Source organism: Acaromyces ingoldii, assembly GCF_003144295.1.
Source record: "Acaromyces ingoldii strain MCA 4198 unplaced genomic scaffold FA10scaffold_1, whole genome shotgun sequence".
Lineage (NCBI taxonomy): Eukaryota > Fungi > Basidiomycota > Exobasidiomycetes > Exobasidiales > Cryptobasidiaceae > Acaromyces > Acaromyces ingoldii.
Window position 1 is genome coordinate 205894 of NW_020290247.1, and position 18860 is coordinate 224753.

At 60.1% G+C, this 18860-nt stretch overlaps 6 protein-coding genes across 6 annotated transcripts; 3 read left to right on the forward strand and 3 right to left on the reverse strand.

Annotated features, from left to right (window-relative positions):
* Nucleotides 1–395: 395 nt before the first annotated feature.
* Nucleotides 396–2071, forward strand: FA10DRAFT_282381 (hypothetical protein; the record flags this gene model as incomplete). Its single annotated transcript, XM_025523770.1, has 2 exons — nucleotides 396–669; nucleotides 729–2071. The coding sequence occupies 2 exons, from the start codon at nucleotides 396–398 to the stop codon at nucleotides 2069–2071; spliced, it is 1617 nt and encodes a 538-aa protein (XP_025379894.1).
* A 42-nt stretch (nucleotides 2072–2113) lies between these two features.
* Nucleotides 2114–2965, reverse strand: FA10DRAFT_2997 (hypothetical protein). The gene is made up of 2 exons (XM_025524753.1): nucleotides 2886–2965; nucleotides 2114–2772 (listed from the first exon to the last, which is right to left on the reverse strand). Exon 2 carries the CDS (start codon nucleotides 2739–2741, stop codon nucleotides 2157–2159), a length of 585 nt encoding a protein of 194 aa, XP_025379895.1. The 5' UTR covers nucleotides 2742–2772; nucleotides 2886–2965; the 3' UTR covers nucleotides 2114–2156.
* Nucleotides 2966–3331: 366 nt separating this feature from the next.
* On the forward strand, nucleotides 3332–5101 carry FA10DRAFT_298168 (hypothetical protein). Its single transcript, XM_025524566.1, has 3 exons — nucleotides 3332–3585; nucleotides 3650–3995; nucleotides 4064–5101. Exons 1-3 carry the CDS (start codon nucleotides 3438–3440, stop codon nucleotides 5028–5030), a joined length of 1461 nt encoding a protein of 486 aa, XP_025379896.1. The 5' UTR covers nucleotides 3332–3437; the 3' UTR covers nucleotides 5031–5101.
* A 3931-nt stretch (nucleotides 5102–9032) lies between these two features.
* On the reverse strand, nucleotides 9033–12252 carry FA10DRAFT_263457 (hypothetical protein). Its single transcript, XM_025520229.1, has one exon. The coding sequence runs from the start codon at nucleotides 12105–12107 to the stop codon at nucleotides 9249–9251; it is 2859 nt and encodes a 952-aa protein (XP_025379897.1). The 5' UTR covers nucleotides 12108–12252; the 3' UTR covers nucleotides 9033–9248.
* A 461-nt stretch (nucleotides 12253–12713) lies between these two features.
* FA10DRAFT_282386 (hypothetical protein) lies at nucleotides 12714–13290 on the forward strand (the record flags this gene model as incomplete). Its single annotated transcript, XM_025523771.1, has 3 exons — nucleotides 12714–12731; nucleotides 12798–12950; nucleotides 13015–13290. 3 exons carry the CDS (start codon nucleotides 12714–12716, stop codon nucleotides 13288–13290), a joined length of 447 nt encoding a protein of 148 aa, XP_025379898.1.
* Nucleotides 13291–13310: 20 nt separating this feature from the next.
* Nucleotides 13311–18842, reverse strand: FA10DRAFT_246579 (beta and beta-prime subunits of DNA dependent RNA-polymerase). Its single transcript, XM_025519416.1, has 2 exons — nucleotides 18044–18842; nucleotides 13311–17973 (listed from the first exon to the last, which is right to left on the reverse strand). The coding sequence occupies exons 1-2, from the start codon at nucleotides 18754–18756 to the stop codon at nucleotides 13401–13403; spliced, it is 5286 nt and encodes a 1761-aa protein (XP_025379899.1). The 5' UTR covers nucleotides 18757–18842; the 3' UTR covers nucleotides 13311–13400.
* Nucleotides 18843–18860: the final 18 nt, after the last annotated feature.

Here is an 18860-nt window from a genome sequence, read left to right on the forward strand (position 1 = left end):
AACCTACTGCAGAACGACAATTGCCACGCGTCAAGTCAGATGATGCTTGTGCTCCCTTTCCTCCCGACATGCTCGGAAGGAGACCATCGTTGATGGTGAGCGATGGGAAGGATAAATTGGGACTGGGATAGCAGAGAGTCTCGAGGGGCTAGGTCTCGCCGTTTCAAACCTGTGCTTGGGCCCCTTTGTAGCGGCAAGGACGGAGAATCGGCGTACAATTCAGAGAACAAAGGGCCACGGTCGAGTGAAAAGGATTCCCATTGTCTTGAACTCAGGAGGACAAGGCGTCGGCGACAAAGGAGATGGGAAAGTAGTCGAAGAGTGAATAATATAGAGATACTGTCAATGTTCTCGTCTCCTTCATCGCCACCACCTTGGCACTACATTCGGACATGATGTTGCCTATGAAAGCGTACGTCTTCCTCCTTCTCAATGTCGTCCGACTTCTCTCCATCGTCTTCCTCTGCTTGACATTTGCAGGCATCATTGTCCTCATGCGCAGCGATGTCGAAGCATTGCATTCCTACAATCATGGGCTCGACGACGAGGACCTGCAGGGATGCGAATACGTCCCCGATAGCGACATCCCCCTCTCGACCTGGGGCATCTTTTGGCTCTTTCTCGACCGGACTATCCTTTTGGCTGCCTGTCTCGTCGGCGCTCTTTGTGGTGAGTGAGTCGGCTCCACACCTCAACCTATCGAATGGATTCGCTAATAAATTTGGCAGAGATGACACTGGGTCGGTGGCATGCCAGACTAGTCTCCAAGCACCTTTCCTTCCTCGGCTCATCGCACGGTACGGCGCCGCTCGGCTTCATGCAAGCCTTTATCGCCGTCAGTCTACTTGCGCACTTCCAGGACGGTTTCCCACTCGTCGCCTTCTGGCTCCTCTTCTGGATAGGCGTGATCAATGTCCTCCTCGGTCTCGTCTTTGGACCACGCGGCAAAAAGGCAAGGTCCCTGGTCCGCAAGCGTCGAGACGAAGCGGAGAGCACCAGACGCGGGTGCGCCAGGCTGCTCAGCGCTGCCAAGCGAGGCAACGATGGCGTCAGCGGCGGCGGCGACATGCTCGAAAAGGGCCTCATGCGCTCATCGGAGGGCAAGCGAGGAAGCGGGATCGGAAGCGTCAAGCGCAGACCGTCTGGGAAGCAAGTCGTTGAGCGTCTCGCCAGCATCCAGCTCCGTGATGCCTCGCTGGGTGGGGCGACGGGACCGCGGAGAAGCGAAAGCATGAGTAGCAGCGTCAACTTCAACCTCGACCGCTCCAAGTCTCGGTCCAGGGCCTATGGAGCCGTCACACTCGACCGGGGCCCCTCGGTCCTGAGCAGGTCCGCCTCGCACTCGAAGGACGCGACCGTGCAGCCCATCTCGTCTGTCCTCCAGGCATTCTCGGGAGGCATCCCCGACGAGACAACGCGAAACGAGCTGCTGCGGCGGCGAGCACGCGAGGAAAACGAGCGCATCGAGCATGAGATGGAGGAGAGGGAGAAGCAGCGGCGGATGAAGGAGCTTCGTCGCCAGATTGGGCTCTCGCAGACGTCGACGAGTGCTGGTGGGATCAACGAGAACTTTCGGTGGGATGCCAGAAACAGCGTGCCGGTTGAAAAGGCTCCGGAAGCCGAAGACCATACGCACTCAGCTGACGCCATCCAACAACTCATCGAGAGAGGTCAACGAGGCGCAGCCTACGATCTGTCCACTCCCAACACGCCAACGAGACGGTCGAGAGTCGTGGATGCGGACAAGACGCCGCAGGAAACGAGAAGGGGCAAGGCGAGAAAGTCGCTCGTGCTAGCCAAGAAGTCCTTTGCAGACTGGCGCAGGCGAGCATCGTCGTCGTCGAGCGCACATAACCAGGCGCTGCGGAAGCGCATCAAACGGTACTCAAAGCCGATGCCGGGCCACGATGAGCAGGGGCAGAAGTGGCAGGTCGTCCATGAAGATCGACTGGAGCTGCCGCGTAGGCCCGACGTGGCGCACCAGAGACTGCCGACCGAGGACGACGGCCCGTGGCTGCCCGTTGCTGACCGCTTCGCCTATGCGCCCCACGACCCCTGGCGCGAGGGATGACTCTGATACTGACCTTAGCCCATCACCACCACCACTTGTACAGTACCATGTGTAGCACCCAGCCGCGTATTTGAATAGAAATTGCTCATGTCAACTTGATGACGACGAACATGATGACCCAGCTGATGCAAACGACGGCGACGCTTCCCAGCGTCAGCCAGCCCATGCCTCGGGCCTTCTTACTGTACTCGCCCAGCTTCCCACGGGTGCGCGTCATGAGCGTCAGGTTCACTTCGAGCTTGGAGCCGGCCTCCTCGACAATCTTGCGGTCTCGCTCGAGGGCATCTGCGAAGCGCAGCGAGTTGGCCTTGAGGGTGCCCGCCATGCGCAGCAGTTCGCCCGAGAGCGAGTCCTGCAGCGAGCGGTCGGACTGCAACGCCGTCGGCCGTTCCTCTTCTTGGTTGCTGCCCTTCTCCTTTGTCCCGTAGTCGTCGTCGTCGTCGTCCTTCCCTGGCCCGCTGGCATGAGTGGCCTGCTTTTCCTTTTGGCGAGCCCGCGAGGCTGCTTCGTACGCTTCCATCTCCTCGTCTTCCTCTTCCTTCTCGGTCGACGTCGTCACAGCAGAAACAGGAGCAGGGGCTTGAACTTTCCTGATTCGAGCGAGTATTCGCGGATCGATGTCCTCTTCTTCGTCGTCACCATCGTCGTCATCATCGTCATCATCGTCCATGAGCCCTCGGACGAGAAAGTCGCGCTTTGCACTTGGCGTCGATGTAAGTGATCGAGAGTGGGGACTCTGAAAAGCAAAAGAATGAGCGACAACCAAGCGAGAGGGTACCTCGAGAGTGTTTCGCTTCGGAAGGAGCAGACTCACCGTGTTCACGACCACTGCCTGTCTCGACTGAAAAGTCGACTCGAGCCGCTGCAGCTTCACCCTGAGCGCAGCGGTGCTCGTGAGGAGCTGGGAGCTCGATCCCTGGCCGCGCTGCTGCGCATCGTCGTGCGCCAGTGCTTCGACCTGCTCCCGCGCGTGGTACAGGCTCACGGCGAGGCTGGCGCCCTTCCATGCATCGCCGTCGTCGCGCGCTTCGAGCCGTGCCTCGATGCGCTCCAGCAGCCGGGCGACCTCTGTGCGCTGCAGCGGCCTTGATGGAGCAGCTGCCTGCCTGGCGTACGAGGCAGGACGAGGCTCAAGAGGCACGCCAAAGGCCGACAGCGTCGTCGTCATCGTCGTTGTTGCCCTGTCTCTCTCTGTGAAAGATTGGCAGTGATTATAGATCACAGGCGCGCGCGTAGCTGCTTTTTAGTTTTTGGACGTGGAGATTTCCGAGCATGACTGACTGACTGACCGACGCCCTGGCGCTCGCTCGCCCTAAATTTTTCGCTCCTTTAGCTGCCAAGGCTTCATCATCCACCAACGCAGACGATGGCCAGCTCGTTCAAGATCAAGCTCAAGCTGCCGCCGAACCCCAACGCGGCCGCAGCCTCGGACCGGCTCTCGTCTGCACCCACCGAGGGGGCCAGCTCCGTTGCCGATGGCACCAGCAGCGCCATGGGCAGCGAGGTCGGCGATGGTGAGTTCCATGCATGCATGCATATATGTGTCGCAGAGAAGAAGAAGGCTGACTCGTTGAACAGAAGAGGCAGGTGATGAGTTTGACGAGCTCGAGGAAGACTCTCCCCCGCCTGGCTCGTCCAACGTGGGCTCGCGCTCGCCGTCTGTCTCGGCAGCAGCGACGGCAGCAGCTACATCGGCCAAGGGCAAGGGCACAGGAGGGAAAGGGAGCGCATCGACGACGCCAAAGAAGGCCGCGCCAGCTGGCTCACCCTCGTCTGCGCCGCGCAGCACATCCACCAGCCGGAGCTACTCGAGCAACCTGACGCTCGAGGAGATCGAGGCGCTGCCGGCGGCCAAGCGGCGAAAGAGCCTCAAGGCACGCGGCGCCACGGGCCCAGGCAGGGGCTGGCGAAAGGGCCTCAAGATGTGAGTTGTGCAGATCGTATGTCCGTATTGTATACCGGGCTCATCGTTGATGATTCTGGGCAAAATAGGGACCAGAAGCCAGTGTACAAGCATCCGGGCGAGTCAGCGCCGACCAAGGTGGCCCAGACGACGCCCTCGAGCTTCGCCCGGCCAAAGTCGTCTCTCTCGCGCGAGGCACTCGCCAACGACGCCGCCTCTGGCAACCGCTCCGAGTCGCCCCTGGCCGGGCATGGCAATGCGGCTGCTGCCTCCTCTTCCCGTGCAGGCTCCGTGGACATGGTCCCGACCGCTTCCTCGGCCGGCCGCAAGGCTGTTGTCGACGAGGACGCACCAACCCGATCCGGCGGCGGCGGCGGTGGGTCCAGCGATCTTCCACGGGGCACCATTCGGTACCCGGCCATGCCCTCGGCGCGCGGCGGCACGGCCCACAGCATCCTCGCGCCGCCCAAGATCCCCACTGGCTTCCTCAATGTCGCGCCGCTCGACAAGTCCGGTGCGGCCCGGCCTCCCCGAGCTTGGCTGCGCTCCGGCCGGGAGATCTTGAGCCTGGGTGGCAGGCCATGGATGGCCAAGGCGAGCTGGGTCACGTTTGAGCAGAGCCAGCTGCCGAGCACGACGTCGATCAGCGGCGATGCGCTCCTGCCGTCTGCGTCTGCATCGACGGTGAACAAGCAGGCGACCACGCCTGCCTCGGCTCAGTCTCCGGCACCCACGCCTGCGCCTCCCGCTTCTACCTCTGCGTCTTCGCCAGCGGCAGCAGCAGCAGCAGCGCCGCCCGCGTCGAATGTATCCTCCTCCATCTTGCACAAGTCATCTGCAGGCACATCGACGACGGCGCGGCCCAGCCCACTGTCCAACGCAACAACACTGCCCCCGCCCAAACACTCGCGCAGCAGCAGCAGCAGCAACGGCGGCGGTGGCGGCGGTGGCGGTGGCGGTGGCGGCAGCAGCAGCGGCACGAGCCTGCCAGAGGATGGCCAGAGCTGGAAGGGCAGCTCGGCTGCGTTTGCGGCGGCCAATGCAAAGAAGAAGTAGGGCCTCCTCAGACATGTATATTCTCTCTCTCTTCTCCCCCATTCTTTTTTTGATTTCAACTCATTCTTCCCTTCCCTGCACTCCCACTGCATCTCACGGGGTTGAGCGAGAGTATGCATTGAGAAAAGACTTCTTCTGTTCACCGAAGAACAAGTTATGTCGTCGGGCAGCATTTAGAGAGGCACCCTTGTCAAGGCCCAGGCAGGCGGACGCACGTGTCTATAAAGTGACGCGCTCCCCAAGTCTAAACCGCGGCCGAGCGCTAAAGGCAGGTGTTGATTTCGACTCAACCCAACCAACTTGCTTCTTCTTCAACAACAAAGAGTCATAGAGAGAGAGCGAGAGCGAGAGGCAGTCCGGCGACATGTCGGATCGCTTCGCTGCCCTTGCGGGCTTCCCGGGCGGGTCCGCCGACGAGACGGCAGCCAGTGCGACGGACGCGAGCGCGCTCCGGACGGGGCTGCCCGGCCTGGATTCAGAGGACAGCATCTCCCTCGGCGGTGGTAGCGCTCCACTGGGGCCGCATGCGATCAATCAGCCCCCGAAGCGGCCGACGCTCTCGCCGCTGCGGCGGGCCTCGACGCCGCTTGGGCCCGAGGCTGCTGCGCCGCAGCAGCAGAGCGGCAAGCCGAGCGAGGGGGGACCAGGCGCGACGACGCCGAGGCAGAGGGAGCAGGCGCGCAGGCGGTACGGCGTGCGCATCACCGACGACGAGGAGGCTATTCCCGACGATGTCGAGGACAGCCTCGACGACAGCGAGGCAGAGCTGCAGCGCGTCAGGCGCGATCTGTCGCGCTCCAATGCAGAGACTACGTTTGACGACGACGACGAGTCTGCCTCGGCGCCTCCTCTTGGCGGCGGGGGGCGAGGGGGAGCGACGGCAGCAACAGCAGCGGCAATGGGCCGGCGCAGTGCAGCGGGCATCTCGCTCAAGGACGCCGAGGCAAAGATGCGCAAGCTCGAGGCCGAGAACAACGAACTCAAGATTGAGATTGACATTTACCGCCAAAACATGACGCCGACCGAGTCGCAGAACCGCGTCGTGAGCCTGATGAAGGAGCGGCAGGTGCTCAAGCGCAAAGAGGCGCAGTTTGGCCAGGTGCTCCGGGAGCAGGACAAGGTGATTCGGGAGAACAAGAAGAAGCTCAAGCGCTGGGGCGACCGCGACCCGGTGCGCGAGACGGAGGAGAAGCTGGAGCTAGAGAGGAGCCTAAGAGAGGCCCAGACGCAGCTCCAGGAGGAGCGCCAGGCCAGGGAGCGGGCCGACGACGAGGTTGACTTTCTCAAGCGGAGAAACGCAGACGTGAGCAGCGCCTCTGCCGGCGGCGGCGGCGACCACCACGACGAGGTGGAGCGACTGCGGAGGATGCTCGACGACCAGCGCGACGACCACGAGGAGGCACTGTACGAGCTCAGGAGGGAGCGCGACGACTACCAGGCCCGCATCGAGGAGCTCGAAGCGGGCGAAGGGTCGCGGGCAGACCAGTCGTCGCGCTCCATGGCCGACGGCGCCGAGGCACGCAAGCTCCGCCGCGAGCTGCAGGACGCAGAGCAGGACCTCGCCAGGGCGCAGACGGAAAACGAGCAGGTGGTCAAGCGGCTCGACGAGATGCAGCAGGGCCGCTCCGACCTCGACCAGGAGCTCGAGCAGCTGCGGGACGAGCTGCAGGCGAGCCAGTCGGCCGAGGATGCGCTCCAGCGCGAGCTCGACGTGGCCAAGCGACGGCTCGAGCACGTCCATTCCGAGCGAGACGACGTGGAGCAGCGCATCCGCGACGCCGAAGACGCCGTCGCAGAGCGCCTCGGTGCGCAAAACGACCGCCTGCGCGACGAGCTGGCCGCCGCCAAGCTCGAGACGCAGGAGAGGACCGAGCTCGTGGAGCAGCTCGAGGTGCAGCGCGACGAGGACGACACGCGCATGGCCGACGCCGAGTACGAGCTGCAGCAGGCCAACGCGGCCCTCGAGGAGAAGGACGACCAGCTCGACGCGCTCAACAGAGACCTCGACGCACTCGAGTACGACATCCAGAAGATGCGCCAGGACGCAGAGGAGCGGGAGCTGCTCATTGGCGAGTTCAAGGAGGACCTCAAGGCGAGAGACGCCGATCTGAGCGAGACGAACCGCGAGCTTCAAGAGGTGTGTTTTGAGTTGTAACCTCCCACTCTGACTGCGACTCTCTCCCGTACTGACATTTCTCTGACCAGCACGCGGATCGGGTACGAGACCTGGAAGAGGCCATCGAGGAGATGAAGGCCGACTTCAACAGCCTTGAGGCCGAGTTCGGCCAGCTCCAGGTCGACCTCGAAGAAACGCAGGAGCGCAGCGAGCGCCGCGAGGCCGCCCTCGTCGAACGGCTCACGGCCGCCGAGCAGGACAAGGCCGAGCTGCAGTCGCAGATGGAGGCCGTCCAGCACGACTTCCAAAACGCGTCCGAAGAGGCCAGGGAGCTTGGCAGGGACGTCGACTCGCTCAAGCAGGAGCGCAAGGACCTCAAGGCCGAGCTCGAGAAGCTCTACGAAAAAGTCGAGGACGCCATCGAGGATCTCAAGGAGGAGGAGAAGCGGCGCGAGAATGCCGAAGAGGAGCTGGAGAAGCGGCTCGACGAAGAGGACAAGAAGTGGAGAGGGCTTATGGAGGAGAAGGAAAGGGAGATGGATTCGCTCGAAGCGGATCTCAAGAGCGTCGAGGCTGCCCTGGAGGCAAAGAAGGACGACGTCGAGGAGCTGCAGGACGCCCTGAGGAACAAGGAGTCCGAGAGCCAGCGGCTTGGGCAGAGCCACTCAAACGACCGCTACTCGCTCGAGCTGGAGATGGACCGCCTCAAGCGAGACCTATCGCGGTGCGAGGCGGACCTTGAGCGTGCGAGAAAGGACGTCGAGAGGCGCGAAGAATCGATCCGGGAGCGCGAGGAGCAGCTGAGGCTGCTGAATGCCGAGCATCGAAACGCCGTCAGCCAGCTCGCCTCGGAATCGCAGGGCCGTCTTGGCCTCTCTGAGCGCTGGGAAGCGCAGCAAGCCTCCTTGCGAGAGGCTCAAGACCAGCTGCGGCAGCAACGGGCCAAGGTCGAGGAGCTCGAGGACCAGCTCAACAAGGAGGAGCGGTCACTGATGCATGTTGAGCAGGCCAACAACAACAAGCTCATGGAGAGGAACATGCTCCTGCTCACTGTCTACCAGATGATGGGCAAGATCCTCGGCGCGGGTCTGGTGGCCAAGGCCTCTCCGGCCGGGACACCACGCAAGGCCGGCGCACCTGCATCGTCTTCCGCCCTGATCTCGTCGTCGAAGGGAGATTCGACGGAGCTCAAGCCATTCACCAACTTTGCCGTCTTCCACGACAGCCTGCTGGGCCGGGTGCAACGGATCAACGAGGTCCAATTGCAGTTTGACAAGCGTGCCAAATCCATCGAGGAGTCCTTCTCAGAGAGGATCCAGGCGCTGAAGAGGCAGCAGGACGGCCGCTTCCGCCAGATTGACCGCTTCGAGGTGGCCATCAAGAACGCGACGGACAAGCAGGCCCAGTGGCGCGCGAGAGTCGTGTCAAAGCAGACGGAGCTCGACAGCGTAAAGGCGACCAACGGCGAGCTGCAGCAGCAGCTCGCGAGCCTGCGGACCCGCGCCAACCTCGCCTCGACGAGTCCCGGCGAAGCGAATCGCCTGAGCGCAATGACGACGCGCGCCAACAATGCAGAGCGGAGGCTCGTCGCGGCGCAGAACCAGGCACAGCAGGCCGAAGACCGCCTGGGCGAGGCAAAGGCAAAGTACGGAGAAGGCGCGGGCAAGTGGGCCGCGAGGATCAAGGAACTCGAGGCGCGGTGCAAAGCGGCCGAAGAGCGCGTCAAACGCGAGAGGCAGGGCGCAAAGGAGCGCGTCGCCGAGCTCGTCGAGCAGATGAAGAGGCTCGAAAAAGAGGTCCAGGGCGCAAAGAAGCGAAACGAGATCCTGGGCCAGGCTGTCAAGGAGACGGCCGAGTAACAACAATAGGGCCTCCTGTGTTCTTTTTCTTCCATTCTTTGTTGTAATTCTATCAGATCCCTTTTCTACCACTGGGCAGGGGAAATTTGCGAAAAAGGAGCAGCAGCGAGGTGAGAACGAAGAAATGTATTTAGTAGTGTAACTGCGATTTGCACACATTTTTGAGCAGATGGGGGAAACGCAAGCGATGATGCTCCTGCTGCTTCCTGTGCTGCGCTGCGATTCTGGCAACCTCTTTCCCTTTTACTCCTTTGCTTCGGCCCCGGCATCTTGCCAGCTTCCGCTGCCTCCGCTCCCTTCCTCTGACTCTCCCTGCTTCTCGTCGTGGACTTCTTCTGCATCGAAAAGCAGTTGTCCGCCCCGCGAGTCGTTGGTGTCGTCTCCACCTCCCGCACCGCCAATGGTGAATCTCTGATCACCCTCCTCGTCCTCGTACACGGGCAGATCTCGGTACTTTTGCGGATGTTGACCACCGCCGACCAATGCATCATCCTCGTCATCGTCCTCCTGGCTACTGGCCTCCCCAAACGCATCGTAAAGCTCCTTTGTCCTCTTGGCGCCTTTGCCCTTGATCTTTGAGGCGCCTGCAGCGGCCGCCCGGGCCAATTTCCCAGCGCCGCCCAGCGAAGCCATGGCGACATTGTCCTCCTCATCGTCATCATCACCGCCTGGGATGAACTCGTACCCTTCTCCTTCGCCCGCGGATCTCCTGCCGCCTCGCCCGCCTCGCCCAGAAGCCCTTCGTCTTCGGAGGATAAAGAAGGCCGCGACGCTCGCCGCAAAGATCAGTACGATGCCGCTGGCCGCAAAGACCCACGTCGACTTCTTTTTCGACAGGCCAGAGAGGTAGCCGGTGTCCGCCTCGGGAGAGGGCGCATTGCCATTCGTAAAGTCTTGGTGAGACTCGCCTGGCGCGGAGCCATGGTCGTCGGGCAGATGATCGGTCGGCTTTGGCCTCTGCTTGGCTTCGTCGGCACCCGTCGGGTTGGGCGTGTAGCCGGGAGGGAGATGGACCGACGTGGTGGCTGGCGCGCCCTCGAGCGTCTCGTGGAATTCGACCGAGTCTTCGGGAAAGTTCCAAGGCTTGGCTTTCAGCGGGTCGATGCTGGCACCCCAGAGCGTCATTCCCCAGGCCCAAAAGTTACCCGTCTTCTTCGGATGAGACTTGTCAAACACCTCCATCGTCCATTCACCGACGGGCGACTCGTCCCAGTGCTTGAGTGTCATGAAGCCCCACCCTGGGAATCCCGTCGTGGCATCGTCATAGCGCCGGGATCGCGCGAGGACGGACCTCGTTCCGTGCGGGCTCGTCAACTCAACATTGACATCACCCCTGCGCTCGTGTGTGATCCAGACGCGGACAGTGACGTGCTCGATTGCAGCCAGGTTGGCACCTTTGAGCATCTCCTCTGTCACCGTGAACGTACTCTTTACGCCTCCGTCGCCAATGAATGTCTGGTCCTTGGGAATCGTGATGTTTGGCCCAGTCATCCAAGCTTGAGGGTTGACCAGTTTGTGATTTTTCGACTCATCAACGAACCTCTTTGCGTCGATAATGCCGTAGCCGTACTTGTGGTTGAAATGCCTGCCGGCCTGCGTCTTTTGCCAGTCCTTGTCGTCTGGGTTGATCATTTGAGCCGAGTGGACAGCAATGTGCTGCATGTCTCTCCAGGTCAAGTCTGGTCTCGCTTCCAGAGCCAAGGCGACGACACCAGCAACGAGGGGCGCCGCTGCGCTGGTTCCTCCGTGCGTCGACGTGCACCGATTGACGCCATTCCATGCCACGTCGGTCGTGTGAATGTGATCGCCCGAGCCAGAGCTCCAGCCGCTGGCAATCGTGGCTGCGCACATCTCCGAATAGTAAGGATGCAAGCCCTCTCGATCGACGGCGGCAATTGTCATGCTGTAAATGCTGTTGGTGTAGCCATCAAAGTTGCACTGGTCGTCTGACGCGCCTCCGTTGCCACCGGCAAAGACGAAGATGCTTCCGAGGCCGTCTCGGCCATTTTGGACACCATTGAGAATAGCCTTGGCGATGAGGCCCTTGGGTGCGTCCATGCTTCGACCATCGTCTGGCGGGCCCCAGCTGCAGCTGTAGATGTGGTTCTCCTGGTAGCGATAGTTGAGCGCAGCCGCCTCGTCGACGTCGGTGATGGGTCCAGAGAGAATACGGACACCGGCAACATTGGCTCCATAGGCCACGCCGACACCACAGACGTCGTTCTTGAGAGCCGCAATTTCTCCTGCGCACCTCGTCCCGTGCTGATCGTCGGACAGCCTTGGCTCTGGCAACGCGGTGTGGGCGTTGAAGTCATAAGAGCCGGCCTCGAAGAAGTTCTCCTTGAGATCAGGGCTCTTGAAGTCGAGGCCATCATCAATGAGGCAGACACGGACGCCCTTGCCCGTGATGCCATCCTCCCAGACAGTTGTAATGTTCAAGTCGAAGTCGTTAATCTTGTTGTTTGCGAGATGCCACTGGTCCTTGAAGATGGGATCTTGGATAGAAAATTTGCTCGTCATGGCGCCAATCTTGTCGATGCTCCCGCTTGTTGGTGGGGGCAGTGGATCCGGATACGGTTGAGGCTCCGGACCCGGGATAGGAGCACGGACCTGGGGATAGTACTGAGGGGTGTCCCATGGAGAATAGATGACGTCGCGCTTATGCCGTTTTCGCAGCACCTGCTTCTCAACGGATCGAATTGCCGTGGCAGCGGCGAGGTGCCTAGGATGAAGCGCTTCGCTCCTCGTCACTAGCTGAGCACCGTCGCCTTTCAGCTCTGTCCATCTCTTCAGTACACGGTCCTCCCCCTCGAGCTCCACTCCGGCGCCCCGTTTGGCGATGTCGAGCTGCTTCTCCGACCGGACGAGCCAGACACCCTCGAGCTCGCCTACACGCTCGACGAGCTCGACGCCAAGCACTTCGGCAATGTCCCTTGGGTCCGTATGGCGTTCTCGACTGTGCAGATCGACAGCATAGTAGTGGTGCGAGTCATATGTCCGTTTCTGGGGCAAAGGTCGGTCCTGCGTCCCTGCCGCCGACGCCAGCGATGAACCCAGGACCAGACTGCCCAGCAGGGCAGCCAATCTTGCGGGCCGGACCATCCTCTCTGCGCCTGCTTCCTTTGACTCCTTTTCGCTCTATCTCGCCCTCTTCGACGAGGCTTGTGGGGGGGGAGGCGGGAGGAAGATTGAAAAATGAGCCTGGTTCGTCAACGTGAACAAAGCAGAGGTGAGTTGGTCTCAAGAGATGCAAGGGCACCTGCGCTCCGCTACACGCGCTGAACATTAAAAATAAAGCCCACGCGAGACAAATGGAGCCCACGGCGAGTCGCACGGCAACATGCACACAGCCAGTCTAGAGGCGTAGTAGAACCCGCGCACCTTGCTCGACTGGCCGAAGCTGCACTTGTTGCAGCACGGTCGTCGAGATTGCCGGCGCCTCATGCGACAAGATTCACTCTGAAAGCCAATAGTCGCTGCTCAAGACACGTACTGGGCCAGTCTGTGTTTGGACTTGGGGCTGAATGGAAGCCAATCACGGCGGACTGACACAATAGATCGGTCATGACATACACAACGCCGAATCTTACTGGGCATGAATGATGAGAGGAGCGGCGGCGGGCGTCGTAGGGGCCTTGTAGAAGTGATGAACAGGCTCGTCTCGTCTGCAGTGATCACTTTGGCTGCCAGTAGTCGAGATTGATGACCATGGCTCCTTCCACGCCTGTGAGCTGCTTTGACGGTCGAGGTAGTATTTCTCTCTGGGACTGACATTTGCGTGCATTGCGACAGAGAAAGACACCCGTGAAGCCTGAAGCTTCCCCCGCCAAGTCCAGCGCATCGTCCACCCAGTGGTCCGTCGAACAAGACAAGATCCTCAAGCGCGGCGTCCTGGACCTTATCATGGCGCACAAGGCCGAGCTGAAGCGTCTGCCCGGTCTCGAGGTGCGTGAATGTGCGTCTGGACCATGCACACGCGCAGACTAGCTGACGTGATCAACACGAGAAGCCATGGACGAGCAATGCCGGGTCGGGCATCAACTCCCGCGTCGTCAGTCTCTGCTCCAATCTGGCAAAGCAGGCACCAGCAGTCGAGTTTGAGAAGCCAAAGAGCTCGACACGGAAAATCCCTGCACCTGACACGCCCGGCAGGACACCGTCCAAGAAGCGCAGATTCCATGAGAATGAGGACTCGCCTTCGAAGAAGCGCAAGGCGAAAGGCTGCAGCGACGAAGAAGAAGAAGAAGAAGAGGATGGCAAGGTCTTTGACAACGCAGATGACTAGGCATGGTTCGGCGGACGACAGACGATGTGGTAGAACTTGACATTGATGAAGAGAGAAAAATGCATGTGTAACAAAGACGGTTCTTTCCGGCAGCAAATAGCGAGAGGCAATCACAGAGAAACAAATAGGTCGGCAGCACCGGTGCCGCTCTTGACCGGTCTGCCCACAACAATGTTGGCTGAAGGCCCTTTGAGGTCGTCGTGCTCGTGGTGCAGCGCCGCCGTGCCAAGGAAAGCCATCGTCGTCTCAAACGAAGCCTTGGCCAAGGGTGATGAAGCATCGGCGATGCCGCCCCTCGAAAAGGGTCGAAAGCCGCCCTGCGACGTCTGATAGTCGGCAATGAGCTGGAGGTGTCGCATCGACACATCGATACCGTATGTGGCAAAGATGGCCGACATTTCGCCTACGATGGCAGCGCGCGCAGCTTCCACGCCATAGGTGTGCAGGATCGCACCAATGTCGTTCGTCGTGATCCTTGACATGTCAATGATGCCAAAGCCAAAGTCCCAAATGCCCGGCAGATTGATGCCCTCGGCAGTCAGAACGTGCTCCTGCTTGGCGCCCGGCTTGGGCTTGGGAGGATTGAGGATGCGTGAAACATTGGCGATTTCATGAATGACCGACATGCGGCACACGCGCTCGACGACGTTGATCAGGAGAACCTTCTCGGACTCGGTCGAGAGCTCGAGCTCGAACTCGGCCCATGCAGCTTTCTTGCGGTCGAACCTAAATGAAGTGATGAATTTGCTCATTTCTCTGAGCTTGTCGTCGAGGTCTCGCACCTGTTTGTCGATGATCTCGCGGTCGGCGTTGAAATGCGTGTCCTTCTTCTTGCGTTGTTTTTCACCAGACGATGCAAAGGCCGCGTCGATGCTCTCCTCCGTATCGGCAGCAGGCAGCGACGCATCATCGTCATCGTCATCTTCATCGTCATCGTCATCTTCATCGTCATCGTAGGAGACATGGGCGCCCGACTTTCGCTTGCGTTTGGCGTCGTCGGCATCGCCATCAACGCCGTCCTCCGCTTCACCTCCTTCCTCGTCAGAATCGTCCGCATCAGCGGCGGTCTGCTGGGCAGCGGGCTTGCCAAGCTGCTTTCCGGGCATCTTTCCCTTGCTCCGACCCTTCGACGCTGCGCTCCCGCCCAAGTCTTCGTCGTCCTGGTCTGCACCCTCGCCCCCTTCGCTAAATCGCTGACCCTTGCCGATTGACTTTCTCTGGCTGATCCTGTCCTTTTCCAGGCGCCTCAGCTCCTTGAGGACCTCCCTTTCGAGCAATGGTGCGAACGTCGCATCGATGCCCGTGAGGATGTCTGTCGTGTCGATGTTGTACTCCCTACTGCACTCCTCCGCAGGGAAGAACTCCAGCCGAATCGTGTATGTCTTCTTGCGCTTGTACCCTGTCTCTGCCGTCTTTGGCGCAATGCGCTCCGTGACCGTTGCCCGATCGACGACCTCGCTGAGCAGGAGTCGACTGCCATCTTTACAGAAGAGGACCTTCTTCTCGTCGTTGACGCCCTCGAGCACAGGTAGGTTCATGATGGGCGTCTTAATCTTTTGCGACGCCGTCATGACGATTTCTCTCAAGCGCGGAATACCCAGCGTGACGTTGGCCGCACCGTGACCAGCAAAGTGGAACGTGTTGAGAGTCATCTGCGTCGACGGCTCGCCCACACCCTGCGCCGCAAGAAGACCGACGGCTTCGCCAGGGTCCACGAGGCCACGATGGTACATGACCTGGTTCATAAGCCGGAAGAGGTCCTTGTTAATCTTTGCCTTTTCGTTGCCGATCTTTGCCTTGTTCCCCCCCTCGTCGTCATCCATTTCCTCCTTCTTTCTCTTCTTCTTGTCCTGCAACAAGCCCTTGGGGTTGTCCTTGATGTACTTCTCAATCTTTTCCGCAAACTTCTCCGCCATCGAGCCGATGTGCGTCGAGGGGCTGTAGACATCAATGACAGGCGCATACTTATGTGGCTTCTTGAGCGCCTTGCGCATGTACTCGCTCGCCGTGTGCTCATCGGTGACGTGCTGCAGTTGGGCAGCATTGTAGCGCCTGTTGAAGCTTTCGAAGTTCTGCGCGGTGAAGTCGAACTTGTCGAGATAGGTGCTCTTGACCACATCGAGTGAGTCTTCGCCGTAGTGGAATTGGAGCAGGGTGCCATCAGAGTTGCGCACCGTGTTGTCGTACTGGACAGAGATGCCTTCGAGGTGCTTGATGAGGCAGCGCTGCAGGTAGCCGGATCTTGACGTCTTGACGGCCGTGTCAATGAGACCTTCTCGACCCGCCATGCAGTGGAAGTAGTACTCCTGCGGCCGTACGCCCGTCAGGAAACGATCCGACACGAACCCTCCCGCTCGAATTGAAGTGTCGAATGGTTTGAAGGAGGGCAGGGTCTTGCCGCTCACCATGACTGGCACACGGCGGCCCTCGAGTTCCTGCGGCCCGAGGAGACATGAGATCTGTGAGACATTGACAGGAGAGCCCTTAGCTCCTGAGACAGTCATCATCTGCATGTTGTTGTCGGGAAAGACCTTGAGGAGGCCATCGGGGATACAGGCCCAGATGACCGACGATCTGAGCTCCCTCGAAGCGGCCAGCATCGACGCATCGAGGGCGGCCAGCTTGTTGTCGTCGCGGAGCACCTCCTCAAGCCGGATGCGAAGGTTGTGATCCACCTCCTTGTCGTCTTTCACATCTTCTTCGCCCTCCTTCTTCAGCCCGACATTGCCCAGAGCCGCTTCCTTGCCTACGTCGCGTTCCTTCTTGAGAATATCCCGCCTCGAGTCGTTGCCCTTGCCGCTTAGCATCAAGTCGTCCATCCGGCAGGTAAAGGCATTGTGCTGAAGCCATTTTGTGAAGAGCCTCGAGAGGATGCTCAGCAACTTGCCCGCCACCTCTGGCCCGTACAGCTCAAAGACGGCATGGACGAGACCGTACGACGAAGCACCGATCTGGGACTTGTCGAGGACGCCAGTGAGGAGCTCGCCGTCGCGGATGACAACGACCTCTTCTTGCATGTTTGCCTTGCCCCAGTAGTCGCCTCCAACTTTGCACTTCGAATCGAGGTTCAGACCCTCGGCCTTGGGTGGCTTGATGTTGAGGAGGACCATCGAGATGACCTGCTTGCCAGTCCAGAGCGGCTTCGGCTTAAAGATGGCTGGCGGAAGCGTCATGATTCGTCCTTCGACACCCGAGTAGCCGTCCTCGGTCCACAGGGCGCCATAGAGCAGCTGCTGGTACTCCTCCCTTGTGTACAGCGTGTCCTTGCACGCCATCCACACGCCAGCCACGACGTGGTCCTGGATTAGACCTCGCAGGGGCTTCCCACTCGTGGGGACAAGGTATTGGTTGTCGGTATTGGCAATGTTGTAGCATTCTGCTCGCGCTGCTTGACTCTGAGGAAAATGCATGTTCATCTCGTCGCCGTCAAAGTCGGCATTGTAGGAGTTGCAATTTGCGTAGTGCATGCGAATCGTCTTTTCGCCCGTCAGAACACGCGCCTTGTGGGCCATCATTGACGGCTTATGGAGTGTCGGCTGCCGATTCATGACGAGAATGTCGCCGTCGAGGAGGTGGCGGAGCACTTTCTTGTTCGACGAGGGTGTGCTCGTTGGCGCACCCAGACCAGCAAAGGTGCCCTTGGCATGTCGGGAGACGTCGCCCTGAGGTGTCAGGAGCTGATTCGCCAACGCTGTCCTCTGCTCCAGAGTAAGTTTTCCCAGCAGCGTCTCGAATCCGTCCTCGCCTCGAACAGCAACAGCGCCTGGATAGACGCTTGGCCCGTTGATGACGAGGCGCCGCAAGAAGTTGACGTTGTGCACCGTGACTGGCTCGGCAAAGGTAAGCTTTTTCGCAAAGACGGGCGGCACACCAATCTCGTTTGTCTCGATGTTGACGTCGGGCGAGATGACGGACCTGGCGGCGTAGTTGACTCGCTTGCCCATCATGTGTTTTCGGAAAAGGCCTTCCTTCTTCTCGAGAGCCTGCTTGACACCCGGAGGCGGCTCCATACCTTGGGCGACCGGATTCGGGTTCTTGCTCGAGTCGATAAAGCAGTTGACATCGACTTGGAGCTGGATCGTGGCATTCATGAGTGCATTCATAAACGTGATCAATTTTTGCTCGGCGCCGGGCTCTTCCATAGCCTTCTTGTTGCTGGCCAGCGCAAGGTTGTCGGTGCACACCTTAACCTCGGCGCTGGTTCGGATGACCTTGGTCAGAAGCTCGTTTTGCGGGTTCTCAAACGTCTGTTCGCCCATGACGCTGGCTGGTCTGAAGCGGGTAGGCGTCACTGAGATGACGTCCATGAAGAACATGTCGGCCCTCGACATGATTGTGGACCTGCTCGAGGTTGCGTTCTTGGCGTCCTCGCTCCCAAAAATGAGAGCGCACAGCCTGGCCTCTCTTGCGAAAGCCAATCGCAAGTTCGCTCGGCACTCTAGCGGCGGCATGACTCTCGTCGCCTCGCTGGACTGCTTGCTCTGCTTCCTGGCTTCGCTCAGCTTTGCCTTGTCGACTCCGCCCTTAGCTCTCCCTTCATCCCGTGCAGAAGCTTTGCCCGCAACAATGGCCACGGCATCGGGTCTTCGGATGCCCATGGCCTCATGAATGGCCTGTTCTCTCTGACTAAGCTCTTTTTCGACGATCTTGATGAAGCCATCCTTTCGCAGCCGGGGCCCAATGCTGTATGTTATCTCGGGGTAAGCTATCGAATCTCTCAAGAACGCTGAAGAAAGGGAGCAGTGGCACTCACGCATTGCAGCTCGGACATCTCTTTGGCTTGCCAAGCGCTGCGAGGAACTGCGCCACGACCCGCTTTCGCGCGGCATAGACTGCATCGGACGCGTCCTTGCCCTTCCTCGCCCCGTCCTTCTCTACGGCGTTTCTAATGAGCTCCCTCGTCTCGTTCGCTATTCTCTTGGCAAAGTCGGCCATCGACTCGACGGGCTGTCCACCCTGTTCGACCTGGCCATCTCCGTCGTCCTCCTCCATCTTGTCAGCCTCTTCGCCATCAGCGAAGTGTGTCTGGAACTTCGGCCGAGCCGCCGCCATGTCTTCGCTATCCTTGACAAGCCCATAGTCCAGCAGCCTAAGCCGTGCCTGAAACAGCGCACGCTGGACGAGGGTCAGCTTGAACCTGTGACAGAACAAGCAGATGCCCCGGAGCAGTACATGCGTGTTCGTCATGAAGAGCGGGTGGAAGACGGGCGAGGGCAGGCTGATGTGGCCAAAGTGACCTGGGCACTGCATCGAACTTTGGTGGCACGTCTGGCAGATGTCGTCCTTCCTCATTGGGCCAAAGGCGGGGTCATAGAGACCGCCATTTGTCGGCGTGTTGGTGTTGTCGAGCAGCACGGGATTGACGACTTGCTTGACCGACATGCTCAGGATCTCCTCGCTGGAGAGAAACGAAAAGGAGGCCTCGCCGAGGTACGACGGCATCGGTCGCGTCGTGTCCATCGACATCTTGGCAACCTTGCTCCCCTCTTCTGTTCCTCCTGCGGCTACGCTTCGTCGACGAGTTGTGAGGCCGAGAGTCCGATCTTCCTTCTTCCTGGCGAAGTTCAAAT